We start from the raw sequence: 13,250 nt of genomic DNA, 5'->3' as shown, positions 1-13,250 counted from the left end.
GGTTTTACTTAGGTCAACGTCCTGTGGAACATACCTCTGCACATGTGCACAGGACGATACAGCAAGTAATGCCCATCTCTTTCAGTGAAGCAGAGGGTGTATCTACACTGTGAAATGGATGCTGTTTGACACCATTTTAACTGAAATGGCTCAGTGCTGTGGAATACTGAGGTTTGTAGTTTGGTGAGGCTCCAGCACTCTTTGGCAGAGAAAGCAAAATATTTAGCAAAACTGCAATGCCCATGATTCAACAGCATTGAGCCATGGCAATTAAAGCAATGTCAAACTGCATTAATTCTACAGTGTGGATGCACCCAGAATCAGAATTTTCAAGACTCCTCTAGAGTCATCTAGTTCAACCCCCTAACCTACAATGATACATGATTTCAGAAGCCCAGAAGCAATTCACCACCCTCTGGGGCAGACCATTGCACTGTCAAGGAATTCTTACAAACTAAGAAGTTCTCCTTAATGTTTAGGCAGAATTGCTCTTCTAGTCATTTGAATCCACTAGTCTGTGTTATATTATCTGGAGAAGCAGAAAACAAGACTGCTGAATCTTCTGTAATGATATCCAGAAATTTAAAGATAACTATAATGTCACTTAATATTTTCTTTTTCAAACTCCTTTATCATCTGCTAAACCTTTATCACTATAGAATTCAACAACTTCTAAGAAGGCCTCCTCCAATCCAGTGTCCACTAAATATGTTGTAGTACAGCTCCCACAACCTATTGTCCAAGCTGGAAATTTGAGCCCAAAATGCATCTACACCAGGCATGGGCAAAGTTGGGCTCTCCAGGTGTTTTGGACTCCAACTCCCACAATTCCCAACAGCTAGTAGGCTGTTGGGAATTGTGGGAGTTGAAGTTTGATTGCCCATGCCTGATCTACACTGTAAAATGAATGCAGTTCGACACCATTTTAACTCCCATGGTTGAATGCAAGGAAATCCTGAGAGTTGTAGTTTGGTGAGGCACTAGCACTCTTTGGCAGAGGAGGCAAAAGAATTTGTAATGCTACAATTTCAATACTCCCATAGCAGATGCCCCCCAAAACATCTGAAGATTAATTAAAATAACAATCTGGGCTAAATTGTGCCTTGCTGGTGTGCGTGTGTGTGCGCACACGCACATACACGGTCCCCTTGGGTGAGTCACATATTCTCAGCCTCAGAAAATCTCATTATATGGCCATAAATCAGAAGTACAACAACAAATGACAAAGGTTTTACACTGTACCCCAAAGCCAGATTTTCAGAACATATTTTAATAGGATTGCATGTATTACAATATATATTTTTTGCATTCAATCCATCATCAAAATGAGATGTTACATTGTTTTCTATAATTCATTGTACTAGTGTATACATATGGAAAAAGTAATTCCCAGAGAGATATTCAACAGTCCCAAAACAAAATAACGTAATGTCACCCATTCCATCCCAACATTGGCATTTTCTATTTTTTTATTTCCATGTAGCAGATGTGGAGGGGAAATGGCCATCACGTTTATGGAAACAAACAGGGATGGGTTTCTTGCATTGTCTAAAAGAAAGCATAATGTTGGCATTTTATTTCTGCATACAGAGTGCATTGGAAGAAGTACCTTTTTTTTCTATAACAGAAAATCACCAGTACATTTAAAGGAAAATCATGATAAATATAAATATATATATATATATATATATATATTCTTTCACAGAAAGAATAAAAACTCAATCAGCTATTCCAAGGTTACTGATGCTGCATTTCTTTGGGAAGTCAACAACACAGTTTAAAGGTGTGCATAAAGAAACGAGCAGCCAAAGTGAAACTATTTAGAAACTGTGGACCTGCAGCTATTTTTTAAATAACCTAAGTAACAGCAATTAAATTGTTCTCAGCAATGATCTATCAAGGTCAAGGATATACTGGCTGAGTGCAATGTACCTGCAGGTCCTATATGCCACTGGAGAAAGAGCCAAACAGCAGAAGTAACAACTTTCTATGCCCCTTTCTACACTGCCATATAATCCGGATTATCAAAGCAGATAACCCACATTATCTGCTTTGAACTGGATTATATGAGTCTACACTGCCATATAATTCAATTCAAAGCAGATAATCAGGAATTATATTGCAGTGTAGAAGGGGTAAACATTAGTTGAGGTTTCTGGAAGCAGTTTTACATGAACTTGCAGAATTCTACAGCTTCAATCAGAGCTGGGGAAGATAATGCATTATCGCCAAGGACAGTACCAGACCAGAGTTTGAAAAAATTATATTTCTGGAATGTAATTGCCAGAATCTTCCCTAAAAGAACTCTTCCAAAATTTGGACTGGCCCAGTTCCCAGGTCACTGGAATGCAAGTCCGGAAAATGATAGCATGAAAGAACATTCACAAAATAAAGTTAATGGCTAATGGCCTACAAAAATGGAGACTTTGCTTCTTAGATGGATAGGGATAGGATTAACAAGATCAAGTTTAAATGCTGCATCACACTGATCTGCAACAGAGTTAAGAAATTCTCCCGTTAAGTCAATGGGAATAAGGACTGCTTAATTTTGGATGGATCATCACAAAGATGTTCTAAGTCACAGGATCATAGGGAGAACAAAGACAGACATAAAATAACGTCTATATTGTTGAAATTCAACATGCAATCGTGAGACATTAATGTCAAAGAAGATACGGAGCTGCTGATATAACCTGTAATAAGAGACACACTTCTCTAAGGCTAGATCTACATTGCCCTATATCCCAGAATCTGATCCCAGATTTTCTGCTTTGAACTGGAGCCCCTGGTGGTGCAACGGGTTAAACCCTTGTGCTTGTTGAACTACTGACTGAAAGGTTGATGATTCGAATCAGGAGAGCAGGGTGAGCCCTCATCTGTCAGCTCTAGCTCCCCATGTCCAGACATGAGAGAAGCCTCCCACAGAATGTTAAAACATCAAAAAAAAAATCCGGGTGTCCCCTGGGCAATATCCTTGCAGACAGCCAATTCTCTCACACCAGAAGCATATTGGAGTTTCTCAAGTCACTCCTGACAAGGGGAAAAAAACAGCTTTGAACTGAATTATATGAGTCTATACTACCATATAATCTGAGATAAGAAGATAACCTAGGATCTGAACCTGGGATATAAGGCAGTTTAGATCCAGCCTAAAACTTGGGTTATATTCTTGCAGATGCCCCCACCATATTTCATCTTTTCCAATATAAACTTCTGGACTTCGAAAATACTGTAAACTCTAGAACAACTGCCTGAGATAATCAAAAATTGCATTTTTCTTTACTCATGGAAAATTTGATAATAGGAGGAAGCTAGAGATAAGAAGTGAAAAATTATATCATGCTATTGGAGGTCCTAAGTATCATAAAGGTACCAGATCCCATTTATTTTTAGAAGATCAGCAAACGAAGCCCTGATCAGTACTTCCGAGATGAGAGACCTCCACTGAATCACAGGTGCTGTAAACTAAATTTCAGGGGGGGGGGGGGAAATTGGCAAAACCACCAGAGTATTCCTTGTCAATTGAATTAATGAGGTCTCAATAAGTGACAGGCACATATAACCGCGGATCAATGTCTGTTCTTGGGGCGGGGGGGGGGGGGGGTAACTATACCCATATAAAATCATGACGCCGAACAACAGTCTCCAAAGTTAAGAACAAGATTCTATAGGTTTGTTCTTAAGTTGAATTTGTTTATAAGTTGGAACAAAAAAATTTTAAGGGTAACTCCAGCCATATATATGTGTGTGTGTGTGTACGTATATGTATGAATGTGTATATATATCTGTGTATGTCTGTGTGTGTGTGTGTGTGTGTGTGTGTATGTAACCTCCGAATAGCGTAGGGGGGGGGGGGTGAACACCCCTGTGGGGTTTGTTTTGCTGTCTATATGTCCTTGTTCAGAAAGATTTTGCCTCACTTTCTCACTCCCTGTGACAATTGGATTTTGAAAAAATTAGTTTATTGTGGCAACAAGGATTGGTGATAAAGCTTCAGTGGAGACACCTTTTCCCCATAACTCTTCCAGGAGTGAATTTCTCTTCCGAGGGGTAGGTTTCTCTCACTACCTGTCGTCTCACAACCATTTTTAACTATGAGTCGTTTCTAAATTGGATATTTGTAACTTGGGCACTGCCTTTTTACCCAAATTTAACTTCTGCAGCAACCAACATTATCTTCAGTAAAATCCCACCTTTCTAGCTCATGAATCTACCTCATTATGTACATTATGATATCATAACAGTATCATGATCCAGATAATACATAACCAAGCAGCATGTTTGTATCCATAGCTAGATAGGAAGCCAGATGTGCAAACAGAGCTTGTCCTCATTTCCCTTTTTTAAAAAAAAATGCTATAATTCTGCTAGTCAGTGGTTTGGAAAAGCAAATTAGATTGATTACCAAGCCCAGTTCTACTGCCCTGTCAAACATTCGATCAGCAGGATTTTAAATGTTTCCGCTCTGCATCTGTGCTTTAGGTTGCAGAGAAGCAGGAAACATAGCCAGCAGATATACTCCTTCAGGAAGTAGTCATTCATTCACAGGGAACTTTTTAATAAAATATGAACGCAAAATCAACATCGGTTTAGGTTCTGAGTGAGACAGCTAAGAACTGCTCTTGTGAAAATACTCACAGTCCTGTCAATTCAGGCAAGATTTTGCATCACCCTCGGAGTCTGTAAATATACAGAGATACACAAAAGGGCATATATCGAGTGAGAATTATTTGGGACATGGATGTTCACAAGTAAAAGAAAAAAAGGAGGTGGGAGAGAGCAACTACTCCTGAGCACCTCAAAGAGCAGCAATGGCCCATCAAAGCAAGATGCAGAGAATGGTAATAGTCTTGGGAAGGGAAGGGCTATTTTCAGCATTTCTTCAAAAAAAGTGAAACAATCAAAATTGGAGAAAGACATGTTATTTGTAACAACTCTCAAGGAAAAAGGGGGGGGGGTCAAAATTAGGTTCCAGCCCATCCATGGCATATGCCTTGACCAGAGGAGTACACCAGAAATAAGTGTGGTTTAGTAGACAACTTGCAGAATGAAGGCTGTAATCTGATAGGCACTTAACTGGCAATAAGTCTCACTGACCTCAGAGGAGTAGCTTCTGAGTAAACAAGCCAAGCACAGCACTGTAAAGCTAGCAGAATAATCATTTGGGAGGACTGTGGGTCACATAAAGCCCACTGAATTTCACACAACCCAGGGAATTGTAAAGAGCCAATAAATCCAAATGCTTATTTCCCTTTCACTATTAACTGCAAGAAATGGTTGGGGAGATCTTTCTGAAAGGAATACACAACCAGGGGAAGGATGAATTCAGGGACTTCCTTCTCTTTCACTCCACAAAGTATTACATCCCCTCAGAGGACTTTGGTACCAATTCACAAAGTTGACGGTCATCCAATCCACTTTGCCTCTTAGCCTCCATCATTCACTCACCAATAAATATTATTTTAAAAAACAAATTTAAAAGCCAAATTGCTTCAAGCATCATTTGGCATTTGAGCAGCAGAAACCTTTCTTTTAAGGAAGATCAGCAACTTATAAAGCTACTTCTTGAAAAAAAAAGACTTGCTTGTAACATAATCATTAACCTCAAGGCAACCAAAGATTACAAAGCATCAAAAAAGAACCATGAACAAAGAAAAGAAATGCAAAATTAAAATGCAAACTCCCTATGATGACTACCTATATGGTACAGAATCCATATAATGTTGCCAGGGAATTTGGTGGAGAAAAGAGAAACCACGGCAAGAGAAGGATCCACAGACAGCAAAAAAAAAAAAAAGATTCAAAAAGTAGTGCAAATAAAATCTGTGGACCCAAGCAATGCAGCTCCCATGAAGTTCACCAAGCAAATAAAGACTGCTTCCAGGAACATATTGTTTGTACTCAGGAACAGATACTGACATCTGCTGTATTTGTCAGCTCAGAACATCCCAGGTCTCATTAAATGAACTCATTCTTTTTGGTGAAGCAACGACCAGAAACCACAGTGAAAAACATAATGTTGGGAATGATTTCTCACTCTCATTGATTTATGAACGGGTACATCACATCTCAGCAGAGTCAACAGTTCATATTATGTTTGAGTAACTAGGCCTTAAGCACCATCTCCCCACTCAAAAAACAAATGTATCTCAATACATGACCTGAAGGCATTCCAAGGCAGGGCAACTAGTTATTCCAGCACCTTCAGCAGGATTACTCCTTGAATAAAGCAAAACCTGCTGTACAGAGTTTAAATCCTTTTCCAGGGACTTGGCCAATCTCTACCTTTATCATTTTCTTTCTGTAAATTCAGGGACGCTGATAGCACACACAAAGTAGTAGCATAAGTGCACTCAATGTTGTTCTTCTTGTGGAGAAGTACCACAAGTGTACAAAGCAATCTGGCAGCTTCATTTTGCCATATATAATACTGGGAGGCATGGCCAGACACCCAGCCAATGGAAACTAAGTCCAACTCTGGGAATTAGCTAGAAAAGTTTAGATTGCAGACCAATTGATTTCTGTTCAGTAGCTTTGGTCATTCTTTGTTGATCAAATATTTTATGGTTCTCACAGAAATAAGTATTCAGCTCACTGACTTATAATTACTGTCCCCTGCTCTACTCAAAACATAGAGGCTGGAAGCCCACAATGATAATCTCAGACTAGAAACAAATCCCACACTGGTATGGAAGCCATCATGGAACAATTGAAGACCACATAGGATTTGCTCTTAAGAAGCACAGTATCATGGCACTCAGAAATGTCCTTGCATAATAAGACCATACCGTTTGTGGTATATCTCGAGCATGATGCTGGAGAAGAGCCGGGAGTGCAACATTCAGAAATGTTACTTTGAAGGACAATAAAGGAATTTCTGAACTGGCATTTAAGAAACGTTCACTACATCCCAAACTCTGGGCGAACTGTAAGTGGCAAAAATCCAGCCATGCTGCTGCAGTGCAGAAACCGAAGTGAATCCTTGAACTCCCGCTAAGAAGACTCATAAGCCACTATGGCACATCAGAATGAACGTCCTGATTTTCAAAAGGTGGCAATGGATCCCTCCAGTATGTGAATTGACTGTAAGTGTCCGAACATGGAAAATCTGAAGAATGGCTTCTTTTCAGCAAGGGAAATACATGATCTACGACTTCACAGAGTCTCACATACCTAGAAAAAATAATCACAGATAATTATTGGAATTTACCAATAATGAACATTAGTAAAGCCTTCTTTCTTTCTTTTTTCCTCTCAATTTAAAACAAGATCATTCAATACAATTCAACAGAATCATAACAATATTTTAGCCCCTTTCCAAAATTTGGACTGGAATCCACTTGAGCATTCATAAATGTGTAAGATATTCCTATCCATTTGTAACTTTTTGGTATTCAGTGACTGCAACAAGCAATGGAGGTCTGTTCTCCCTGGGATCAGGATGATGTTTTCAGCCTCCTCCAACCAGCAAACTGCCATAGGACAAGGCATTGTGACAGGGATCTTGCTTCTGACTGTTGCTTCACAGATCATTGGTGGAAGAAGACTGACAGCGCCATCCTGCTGTGCCTGGATCATCCTGAGAAGAGACCTCTGCCACTCGGTGTGGCTAGTGACAGATAAGATAGGCTGGGGGAGCTCAGCTAGGAGATATTACATAGTTTTCTATGATGTAAGATCTTTACCATGATGTACAGTAGAGTCTCACTTATCCAACATTCGCTTATCCAATGTTCTGGATTATCCAACGCAGTCTGCCTTTTAGTAGCCAATGTTTTTGTAGTCAATCTTTTCAATACATTGTGATGTTCGGTGCTAAATTCGTAAATACAGTAATTACTACATAACATTGCTGTGTACTGAACTACTTTTTCTGTCAAATTTGTTGTCAAACATGTTTTGGTACTTAATTTTTAAAATCATAATGTAATTTGATGTTTAACAGGCTTTTCCTTAATCCTTCCTTATTATCCAACATATTCACTTATCCAACGTTCTGCCGGCCTGTTTATGTTGGATAAGTGAGACTCTACTGTATATCAAGTTAAAGCACAGTTAAGTCAATAATTAAATATGCTAATACATCTGGATTGGGTTTTGTTAACACAACAAAAATTATATCCACAAGCCATAATGGATACAAAGTATTCCTCCTAACTGACAATATCCCACCACTACCCCACACATACACACTTCTTTCATCTCACAGGAATGATACAAATGACTATTTGTATCATTGGAGCAACCAAGGACTGAGGGCCCTTCTACAGGGCCCCTATATCCCAGGCTCGGATCTCAAATTATCTGTTTATCCCAGGTTATCTGACAATGGGGATTCATATATTCCAATTTAAAGCAGATAATTTGGAATCGGATCCTGGGATTGATTTATTTATTTACTATAGTTATACTCTGCCCTCTCTCATCCCGAAGGGGACTGAGGGCAGCTTACAAACTGGCAACAATTCAATTGTTGGCCCTGAGTGAGTAGTGGGAAAAATGAAAATAATTGGGGTGTGAGGCGAGGAGGCTACAAAGGGATACTCCTCAACGGAAATAGCAAGTCAAAACATGCTTTATTTGTGGGTTTGCCTGTTTTGGATTTGATTATCTCCCCTCAGGAAGATAGGGCAGGTTATAAATAAAGTATTATTATTATTATTATTATTATTATTATTGACACAACGACATTGTATGACACAGCAAACAAGATAGATATGCTGGATTTCGTTTCACAAAATCACAAGTCGAACACTTCCCAAGTGTCTAGGACTGTGTGATGTATTTTCGGATGATGCGTGCAGATCCCAGTAAGGTGGCCTTTTGCAGTTGGCAGATCGTAATTTTGTCAATGTCTATTGTTTCCAAATGCCGGCTGAGATCTTTTGGCACGGCACCCAGTGTGCCCATCACCACCGGGACCACCTGCACTGGTTTCTGCCAGAGTCTTTGAAGTTCAATCTTGAGGTCCCGATAGCGGCTGAGTTTTTCCTGTTGTTTTTCTTCAATGCGACTGTCACCTGGGATGGCAACATCAATGATCCAAACCTTGTTCTTTTCCACAACTGTGATGTCTGGTGTGTTGTGTTCCAGAACTTTGTCAGTCTGGATTCGGAAGTCCCACAGTATCTTTGCGTGTTCATTTTCCACAACCTTTGCAGGCTTGTGATCCCACCAGTTCTTAACTACAGGGAGGTGATACTTGAGGCATAGGTTCCAATGAATCATTTGGGCCACATAGTTGTGCCTCTGTTTGTAGTCTGTCTGTGCAATTTTCTTACAGCAGCTGAGGATATGATCAATGGTTTCATCGGTTTCCTTGCACAGTCTGCACTTTGGGTCATCAGCTGATTTTTCGATCTTGGCCTTGATTGCATTTGTTCTGATGGCTTGCTCCTGGACTGCAAGGATCAGGCCTTCTGTCTCCTTCTTCAGGGTCCCATTCGTGAGCCAGAGCCAGGTCTTCTCTTTATCAGCTTTTCCTTCAATTTTGTCAAGGAACTTTCCATGCAGTGTTTTGTTGTGCCAGCTGTCAGCTCTAGTTTGTAGTGCGGTTTTCTTGTACTGGTTTTTTGTCTGCTGTGCTTTGAGGAGTTTCTGATTTTTGACTTCAATCAGAGCAGGTTATTATTATTATTATTATTATTATTATTATTATTATTATTATTATTATTTATGGGTTTCATTAAAATGTTCTTGATGTCCTCCAGTGCAATTCTGTGAACAACTTCAGACGTTGTTGATCACAGAGTCATGCTAGAGGACTTAGAGATCCCTAAAGTAGTTTTCAACCAAGTAAAAAATACAGTAGAATCTCACTTATCCAAGCCTCACTTTTCCAAGTTTCTGGATTATCCAAGGCATTTTTGTAGTCAATGTTTTCAATATATCGTGATATTTTAGTGCTAAATTCGTAAATACAGTAATTACTACATAGCATTACTGCATATTTGCATTAGTTCATATTTGAACTACTTTTTCTGTCAAATGTGTTGTATAACATGATGTTTTGGTGCTTAATTTGTAAAATCATAACCTAATTTGATGTTTAATAGGCTTTTCCTTAATCCCTCCTTATTATCCAAGATATTAGCTTATCCAAGCTTCTGCCGGCCCGTTTTGCTTGGATAAGTGAGACTCTACTGCAGTGGATTTATTTATTCATAGTTTTTACAGATTCACACGGGTCTTGTGCCCTTAACCCCAGCAAATGTGGAAAGCCGACAATAGTCCATTTCCCGATGCATAACCTTATGATGCAGGCCAAAACAAGATTTGGGAAAGAAATCATTCATTCATTTTGTATGTCATCTTTCTCCTGATGGCTCAAAATCTTTAAAAATGTTAGCTAGAAAATATGACAAGCTAAAAACAGTTAAAACACAATTAAGTAGCACATTAAAACAACATTACAAGTGTAGCCAAATTTGCACAAACTCACTTGTTCAGAATGATATAACATTATTTCCAAATCTTTTCCCCTCTCTCATGTTTTGAACTTTAATTCCAAATGTTCTTAGTGATCTATTCCTTTGTGGCATCGTTAATGAACAAGGATATGTGCCATTTGACAGAAAGACTGAATTTTTGAGAAGACAGGTCTTTTACAAGTGATTTTAACAGAGTGATTAAGCACATAAAGAAAATGAGTCTGACAATATTATTAGTAGGTGGAGGAACAGAACAGCTGGGGAAAGGGGAACGAAGGGAAAGAATAAGTGTGTGTGCAGATTGTAACTAAAAGCAAGGGAAATTAGCAATTCATCCATAGGAGTTTCTATTGCATGGTTCTGTTGTATCCATGAATAGAAAAACGTCTTGCATTAATTCTTTATTTTTTAAAGTTATCGGGAAAAGGTTCTTTTTACAAAAAATGCACAGTCTTTTAATAATGCAATAACTTTAATTAATATTATAAATCAAAGAGAGACTAACCTTGACATTATCAAGGTAAAACTTGGTAATATGGATCATATTAATGAAAACTAATGTCAAGGCACGACAGATAATTCCTACTATAACTTTAGTGAAGGTCTTACAGAAAGACAACTAACTAGTTCATGCTACATTAAGAGCAAGGGGATACTCACGATGAAATGTTGGTCTTGGCATGCTCTTGAATTAGCTCCCCTTTGGGGTTAACAGTGAATATTCTGTTTAATGAGACACCCACCTGCTTGTAGGAATACACATCCTAAAACAAGAGAAAAAAGAAATGAAGTTCCTCTTAAAATAAGTCATGTTTTTTTTTCCTAATGTTTATGTATGCCTGGGAGATGACTAGCCCTTCAGATTTAGCTGGACCCCTACTTCCACCAAGCAGCATGGCTGATATTGAGACATAATGGAAGTTGTGGTTCAACACCTTCTGAGGGACCACAACTTTCCCAACTCTAATGAGGACCAAACATTTGTACATAACAAAGGTGTGAATAAAGTGTTACAATTTATTTGCATCTAGTATCTGCATTTCATATTTTTGAGACTGGATCTACATTGCCCTATATCCCACGATCTGATCCCAGATTATCTGCTTTGAACTCGATTATATGAGTCTATACTGCCAGATAATGTGGGATAGGCAGACAATCTGGTATCAGATCCTGGGATATAGGGCAGTGCAGATCCAGCCTGAAAAGACCTCGTGAACCCAGCAAAGTTATTTCAGCATGAGACCTTAATTACAAAATGTGACACAAGGCACTTACAGCAGGCCTGTTGCCAAAAGCAGCATAAAAAGGTTCTGTGTTGGGATGAAACAAATTTTTGATGTCAGTTAGACACTGTACTTTAAATTTCTCTGGCTTCTTCTCTATCACCTCTCTGAAATAAAGAACACAAAATGACAATGCTTTAGCTTTATAAACATTACATACTTTCTTCCATTTTCTTAGCCTTTTTGAAAGGTTTCAATTGACTGGACTACAATTTATCAAAAGTGGAGTTAATGAACTCCTAACTCTCCGTCTATGTTTATTTTGAGCTTTCCACACAGAGAGGGTGATGATCGTAAATGGGGAACGAATGCTGGCCAAAACTGTAGTCAGATTTTGAAGCCCTGAAGCCTGCAATTCAGACTCAGTCCGAAAGTGGAGATTATCGTCTGAATGAATTACCCATTGCCAATGCAGAATTCTCAAATGGATAAGCAATGCCTGTCCCTCAAAGCCCTCTTCTAAAAACATAAAGATCCAGCTGTAATGACAGACTACAGGGGCACAGCATCTGGCCTATTTTTTCACTAATCCATTTCTTCCTCCACCACTTGTTATTTGTACCTCTAGCTGGCAGAGCTAAAAACCCTGCACACACATTGTGGCATTTTGTGTGACCCTAACAGATGTTCTCCCTAACTATGGATTCTAAAATTACACGTATGGACAAAATTTGGACTGTGAGTCCCAAATTAAGCTAAAACTAGTCATGACTATATTCCACTGAAAACATTAGCCAAGCAATTTGCTTTCAGCAACTTATCTTCTGCCAGACTCAGGCCAGAGGGATGAAGCACCGACTTGCAGCCAAGACTAAAATGAATTTGACTGCCACATGGCAGGGAGCCGCTATGGATGCCTCTTCTTTGTAAGATGATACCATACATTTCCAAAATTCTTGTCATTTCTCATTATGTTCATGTGACACACCTACACATTGCAACCGTCACACTAATTTGCTGCAACACACAGTTTGGAAAGCCCTGGGTTATAAGATTCAGCTCATTTTGTCATTAAAGTGCATAGTTTTTGAAGCTCAAAAAATATCTTAGACAAACTGCCAAATCCAGTAGCTACCCAAATGAGCGATGTTTTTAAACCTATCCTACCCTTCCAAGCCATGAAATGTTCATAATTGCGAGCACTGGCAGTCCATGATCCAGGGGACAGGTTTAGGGCAAGGCAATCCCATCTGCTGAGACCATGAGCAACCTGCAGAGCTTTCCAAACATTTCATGTCTGTTACACATTTTTTTAGACCTGCATAATTTTGTCAGACAGTAATTTGGTTTTACTAGCAAAATGGAGGTTAAACCAACCTCTTATATGAGATACAGCCAACATACATAAATTGTAATAATGAAATGTATGGGGACACAACATATCTTATGAAAACCTTTCATTATATATTTTAACATGTATTATTTTTAAGACAACATATATTTCCAAGATTTTTGTCCTTTCTCGTTATGTTTCCATGACACACCTACACAATGCAGCCAGCACACTAATATGTCATGGCACACAGTCTGGAAA

At 38.9% G+C, this 13,250-nt stretch overlaps 1 protein-coding gene across 3 annotated transcripts in view; it reads right to left on the bottom strand.

Annotated features, from left to right (window-relative positions):
- Positions 1-1,250: 1,250 nt before the first annotated feature.
- The window catches only part of lpin1 (lipin 1), a 72,915-nt gene continuing 60,915 nt past the window's right edge, over positions 1,251-13,250 (bottom strand). For all 3 annotated transcript variants that reach the window (XM_062983758.1, XM_062983761.1, XM_062983752.1), the window contains 3 exons: positions 11,709-11,823; positions 11,091-11,194; positions 1,251-7,173 (listed from right to left, as the gene is read on the bottom strand). In XM_062983758.1, coding sequence (XP_062839828.1) covers positions 7,014-7,173; positions 11,091-11,194; positions 11,709-11,823 — 379 coding nt within the window. In that variant the 3' untranslated portion in view covers positions 1,251-7,013. The remainder of the gene's footprint in view (positions 7,174-11,090; positions 11,195-11,708; positions 11,824-13,250) is intronic.

This window comes from Anolis carolinensis, chromosome 1 (assembly GCF_035594765.1).
Source record: "Anolis carolinensis isolate JA03-04 chromosome 1, rAnoCar3.1.pri, whole genome shotgun sequence".
Classification (NCBI taxonomy): Eukaryota; Metazoa; Chordata; class Lepidosauria; order Squamata; family Dactyloidae; genus Anolis; species Anolis carolinensis.
The sequence above is the reverse complement of the archived record's forward strand: the minus strand, read 5'-3'. Positions and strand labels throughout refer to the sequence as shown.